Source organism: Arachis stenosperma, chromosome 9 (genome assembly GCF_014773155.1).
Source record: "Arachis stenosperma cultivar V10309 chromosome 9, arast.V10309.gnm1.PFL2, whole genome shotgun sequence".
Lineage (NCBI taxonomy): Eukaryota > Viridiplantae > Streptophyta > Magnoliopsida > Fabales > Fabaceae > Arachis > Arachis stenosperma.
In genome coordinates this window covers 4,084,851-4,089,853 of record NC_080385.1, presented here as the reverse complement: position 1 = coordinate 4,089,853, position 5,003 = coordinate 4,084,851, and the positions used below count along the sequence as shown (strand labels likewise).

General features: G+C 34.0%; 1 protein-coding gene across 2 annotated transcripts; it reads right to left on the bottom strand.

The window, feature by feature from the left end:
* Nucleotides 1–2,247: 2,247 nt before the first annotated feature.
* Nucleotides 2,248–4,792, bottom strand: LOC130951221 (F-box/FBD/LRR-repeat protein At4g26340-like). 2 transcript variants are annotated; one of them, XM_057879856.1, is made up of 4 exons: nucleotides 4,604–4,792; nucleotides 3,131–4,089; nucleotides 2,855–3,004; nucleotides 2,248–2,766 (listed from the first exon to the last, which is right to left on the bottom strand). In XM_057879856.1, the coding sequence occupies exons 2-4, from the start codon at nucleotides 4,076–4,078 to the stop codon at nucleotides 2,485–2,487; spliced, it is 1,380 nt and encodes a 459-aa protein (XP_057735839.1). In that variant the 5' UTR covers nucleotides 4,079–4,089; nucleotides 4,604–4,792; the 3' UTR covers nucleotides 2,248–2,484. The 2 variants fall into 2 exon arrangements, with proteins under 2 accessions (XP_057735839.1, XP_057735838.1); XM_057879855.1 differs by lacking the exon at nucleotides 4,604–4,792 and having other exon boundaries at nucleotides 3,131–4,099.
* Between the last annotated feature and the right edge of the window lie 211 nt (nucleotides 4,793–5,003).

The following is a 5,003-nucleotide window of genomic DNA, read 5'->3' as shown; positions in this document are numbered from 1 at the left end:
CTATTTGATGTAAAAATTAACAATTGAAAAGGAAAAAAATTTTAAGAAGAACCTAATAAAAAATTTGTATCTAATATAGATAGTCAATATAGATATATAATTTTAAATTTTAAAATTTTTGACATAAAATTGTCATTATAAAATTAAAAATAATATAAAAATCGAATAAAAAATGTAGAAACTAACAGAATAATAAAACCCTTTATAAAAATTAAATCCAATTTTATATAATTATATTTGTAACTATAAAATATGAATAGTCATTAAATTATCTAACTACTAACAAGAAACAATAAAATATTAAGGTTAGTATAGTAACATATACTCTAGAGTTCTATTATTCTTATTTTAGAAAAATTGAATAAAATAAACATTAGAATTTTAAGTTTAAAAAATAATTAAATAGAATAAATAATAAAGGTAATTATCTTTATAACCCTATAAAATTAATAGTTTTCACTTTTTTATGTCATTAATATATATTTATTTTTATTTTACTCACATTTTATTTGATGTCAATACTTTTTTTTTTTAATATCACACACATACAAGTTAATGTAGTTTATATTAAGTAAAATGAGAATATTTTGTTTTTATTACTTATTATGAATGTATTTAAGAAAATATGCAAAATTTGTATTTAATTTATCATATTATAAACATGTTATAATATTTATATTGTCTATTATATACAATTGTTGAGGTGGAAATTGTTCGCACTTTATGGTCAATAAATAATATTCAATATGATTATCAAATAAAAAAAATGTTAATATTAATATTCATGTAATTTTTACATAGATGTATAACAAATAATTTTTATAGTGATGTAATTCGATTTTATATTTACATCAAATAGATAAATTTGAATTTAAGAATTTAAAAATATAGTTTCTTAACTAATGAATATTTTGAGCCTAATTATATTAAAATAATTAATATTATTCTTTTTTTTCTAACTGTACTATTTTTTTTTGAGAAATTTTCTTAACTGTACTATTACTAGTTTACTACAATTAGTATAATATTACTATTCCATTTTTTTCTTTTCAAAGTCCTTCTTTTTGTTTTTTTTTAATCTTAAAATTCATACCATACCAACAATGAAACTAATGTATTGGACCTAAGTCCTAAATTCCACTATTTAGTCTTTTTTACCAGCCCACACATTTAACGTTAATTAATGATGCTTTTTCTAAACGGATAACGGAAATATTAACGCAATTTCTAAATATTAACGCAATTCACAGCCAATTTAAAAACAGTGTCCCAAGAACTAACCGTCTCCATACACATGTCACACTAATATATGAACACATAGTGTAAGCATCACATGCTTATTTTCATGATAAGCACCATAGAACTTTCCTTTTTTCTTATCCTTCTCTTTGCCATTTTACCTTCACAATGGTTAGGGAAAGAGAAAAAGAGGGAGAGGGAGAGAAAGAAAAATAAAAAGAAAAAGAAAAAGAGAAAGAGAAAGATAAAAGAGAGAGAAAAAGATAAAGATAAGAAAAAGGTGGTTGAAGTGAAAAGTGAAAATCCAACTTTGTCCTTCTCTTTGCCATTTTACCTTCACAGAGAGAAAGAGAGAGAGAAAGAAAAAGAAAAGAAAAAAGTGGTTGAAGTGAAAAGTGAAAACCCTTATCATTGGGTACACGTTGATGTGAAGACTCGTTCTTCTTCCTACTGCGACGAGGAATCACTTCGTGAGCTTAGGGTTTTGAAGTTAGTTAAGGATGGTTTGAATGTGGGTGTTGAGTTGCTTCCTTGCGACAGTGATCAGAGAGTGTGTGAAAAGAGGGGGGATTGGAGTTATCAATGTAACTTCCAATATGAAGGAGAGGAAGGAGGAGGTTTACCGCCTTCAAGATCAGATTCGGTTGCTGCAGAATGAAATAAAAGAGAATGATAAGACTAAGGGTGAGATGACTTCTTGTATCAATGAAATTGAAGAGGAGGGAATGGAGATGTTCGTCGCTGGTTTTGACTTAGCCGTCAGTCAAGTTATGCTGTTTTCTCCTGAGTTTGATGTTAGGAGACTTGACGTAGCTAAAATAGTGGTCGATGGGAAGCTTGAAGAAGACGAATCTTCAGCACCACTTCTGTGAAAATTATGCTAATATATTCGTAAAAAACGGCCTGTATGTTTTGTGAAACAACCACCAAAAGAGTAAAAAACGTTGTATTGTGAAAACTATGCATATTCTAAAGGGCAAAACTTCTGTATGTTTGGCGAAACAGATATCAAAGAAGTCAAAGATATTCTACTGACATTGAGGGAGAAGGTACAAGCAAATTCCAGAACTACCAAACCAAACCCAGCAATGTTTTGAAGAGTCATTCAAATAATCCGATCAGACAAATCAAAAGCTTAAACAAATATTTCAAGAACACAAGTGACATTGACGCATGAAAATAAAACAAATCAAGAAGAGAGAATAGAGACGGTGAGAGACTGCATCATAAGTAACTGTTGGCTCTTCAGGTAACTTTTAATTGGCATGTTTTGGAGCTCCTTGGTACCCTAGATAATTCCTTGTGGATGCGCTTTTTATACTTTAGGCCAAGACTAGGATCAGCATGGATTTTCATTGTCTCCAAAATAGGTCCTCTCTCTAAAAGATATGCAACAAATCCATGTTCATCTGCAGAGTCTTGATATCCTTTAAATTCAAAAATCTTGAGATGTGATATAACACAATCAGGATCCTTGGTTGGCAGTTTCCAACAATTAGGTTCCTCAAGTTCCATTGTGGAAACTTTCTGGCAACAATAAACAAAACTTTTCAAAATATGAAAGCAAGTAATGAATTGAAATAGACACACAGCTAAACTAGAAAAGAGATCATACCTCCCGGTTATGAAGAGTGAGAACTTGAAGCATATTGCAGTTATGAAGCAATTCTATCATAAATCCAGAGTCGAAATATGGAATTTCAAGCTCTAGATTAACTAAACGGGAAAATTCTGGCAACTCAAAACGGGAAGCAACAAGCAAGCACTGTGTGTAGAAGACAAGAATATAATAAACACAACACATAACTACAATTAAACTTCACCAAAAATTGGAATAAGTGACATGGAGTAAGCCGTTGAATGGACAATGTAATTTCGATAAGAATATTACCTCCATAGTGGAAAGTTTCAAGTCCAACAGTTTTGTTTGGTGGAGTGCCTTGAAAAGCTCAACCACCCAACCAACCTGCTCTTTGTCTTGATCAATATCAAGATGAGCTTCCACCATGTTGGGATAATCGCTAATTGAAACCTGTAAGCATCTTGCCCATAATGTGATACTTAGGTATTCGAGTAACGGGGTATTTATCACAAGTTCCTCAATATCATTAAGATCTTCTTCAGTTTCATCAGCCTGTATTACGGTTAAACGCTTCAACGTACGAGGCATGTGGAGTTCAGGAGTTTCCCATGACTTAGTTGGGAATGCTTCACGTAAAGTGAGCTTGAGATTTTCAAGAGCCCGGCAACTGCATATAACAGAGTTCGGGTCCACACAGTCCAGATCCAACTCTAGGTTCTTGACAGATGGCAATCGAACCCATCCAAATCCTTCGTAAACAACCAAATACATACGACCTTTCAAAACAAGGGACTCGAGTGATGTACTGGTTAATACCTTTTCCGGCAATTTGACTCTTCCATATCCTTTGTGGTTATGGAGAGTTAAATCGAGATACAGCTCTTTGAGGTGGGGACCAACAACACTACGAAACCATGTTTTGGAGCTTTTCCTTTTATCTATAGGTATTTCACAAGTGAGGCGAAGCTTCTCGACATGGGGAGCCGTGCGCTGAGCGAAAACAGAGTCGACGAAATCAACAAATCGATCTCTCCCTCCGGGCAGATAATAAGGACTCTCTTCACTATTGTCTAAATGCAAGACTAGAAGATCCTTCCAGAGGTGGCGCCACCGGCGAGCCAGGATGCTGGTGGCCATTGCACATCTTGTTGGGAGGAACGAGAGAATATGGAAAAGCAAGAAATTCGGTAAGTTACTGATTAGGTCTATTTTTGGGGTTGCCGTCTTTGTTGATTTCTTTGGCTTCCGTTTCCCCATTGTCGACACCACTGAAAAATCAAAATGAAAACTAACGAATGAATGTGTTGATTCTGCTGGAACTTTTTTTATTAAAAACCTTTTACATGCAGAGCATGAGAGTAACACGACTCGGTTAAATAAATGTTCATTCTCAAATGAATGAATGCTAGTCAATCATCGTCAAACAAAAATGAGTGGTTAAGCATACTAACGGTTTCGGAGCTGACGATGACTTCTAGATTTGTTTTTTATTAAAAACCTTTTACATGCAGAGCATGAGAGTAACACGACTCGGTTAAATAACTGTATATTCTCAAATGAATGAATGTTAGTCGATCATCGTCAAACAAAAATGAGTGGTTAGGCATACCAACGATCTCGGAGCTGACCATGACTTCTGGATTTGTTTTTTATTAAAAACCTTTTACATGCAGAGCATGAGAGTAACACGATTCGGTTAAATAACTGTATATTCTTAAATGAATGAATGCTAGTCAATCATCGTCAAACAAAAATCAAACAAAAATGAGTAGTTAAGCATACCAACGGTTTCGGAGCTGACGATGATTTCTGAGTTGTGAGTGGATCTGTTAACCGTTTACTGTGGAATCTTGGGCGGTGGCATGGTGGTTGCTTGGGAGTCGAGGCCGGTCGCGGAGATGGTTAGGGGACTGGCCACTTGTGTGTTTGTCTGTGTGAGAGACTGAGAGGAGAAGGGGGTATAAATTGAACCGTTGTTTGTGTGTGTCTGTGTGAGAGACGGAGAGGAGAAGGGGGTATAAATTGAACCGTTGTGTGATTTCTACCACGTGTCGTACATGCCTTTCTCCTCACAGCGGTGCACTTATACCAATATGCCTTTTTCTGTACCTATTCCTTCCCTACGAAATTACTTTCACTTTGAACCCACCTAGTACTCTAGTAGCACTTTTCTCTCTTCGTT

Excerpts from the sequence above, each read along its gene's own strand:
- LOC130951221 (XM_057879856.1), bottom strand. The coding sequence starts at position 4,078 with ATGGGGAAACGGAAGCCAAAGAAATCAACAAAGACGGCAACCCCAAAA. Across the intron at positions 3,005-3,130 it reads TGAAACTTTCCACTATGGAG|TGCTTGCTTGTTGCTTCCCG; the intron begins GTAATATTCTTA and ends TTCTACACACAG. Across the intron at positions 2,767-2,854 it reads TCACTCTTCATAACCGGGAG|AAAGTTTCCACAATGGAACT; the intron begins GTATGATCTCTT and ends TATTGTTGCCAG.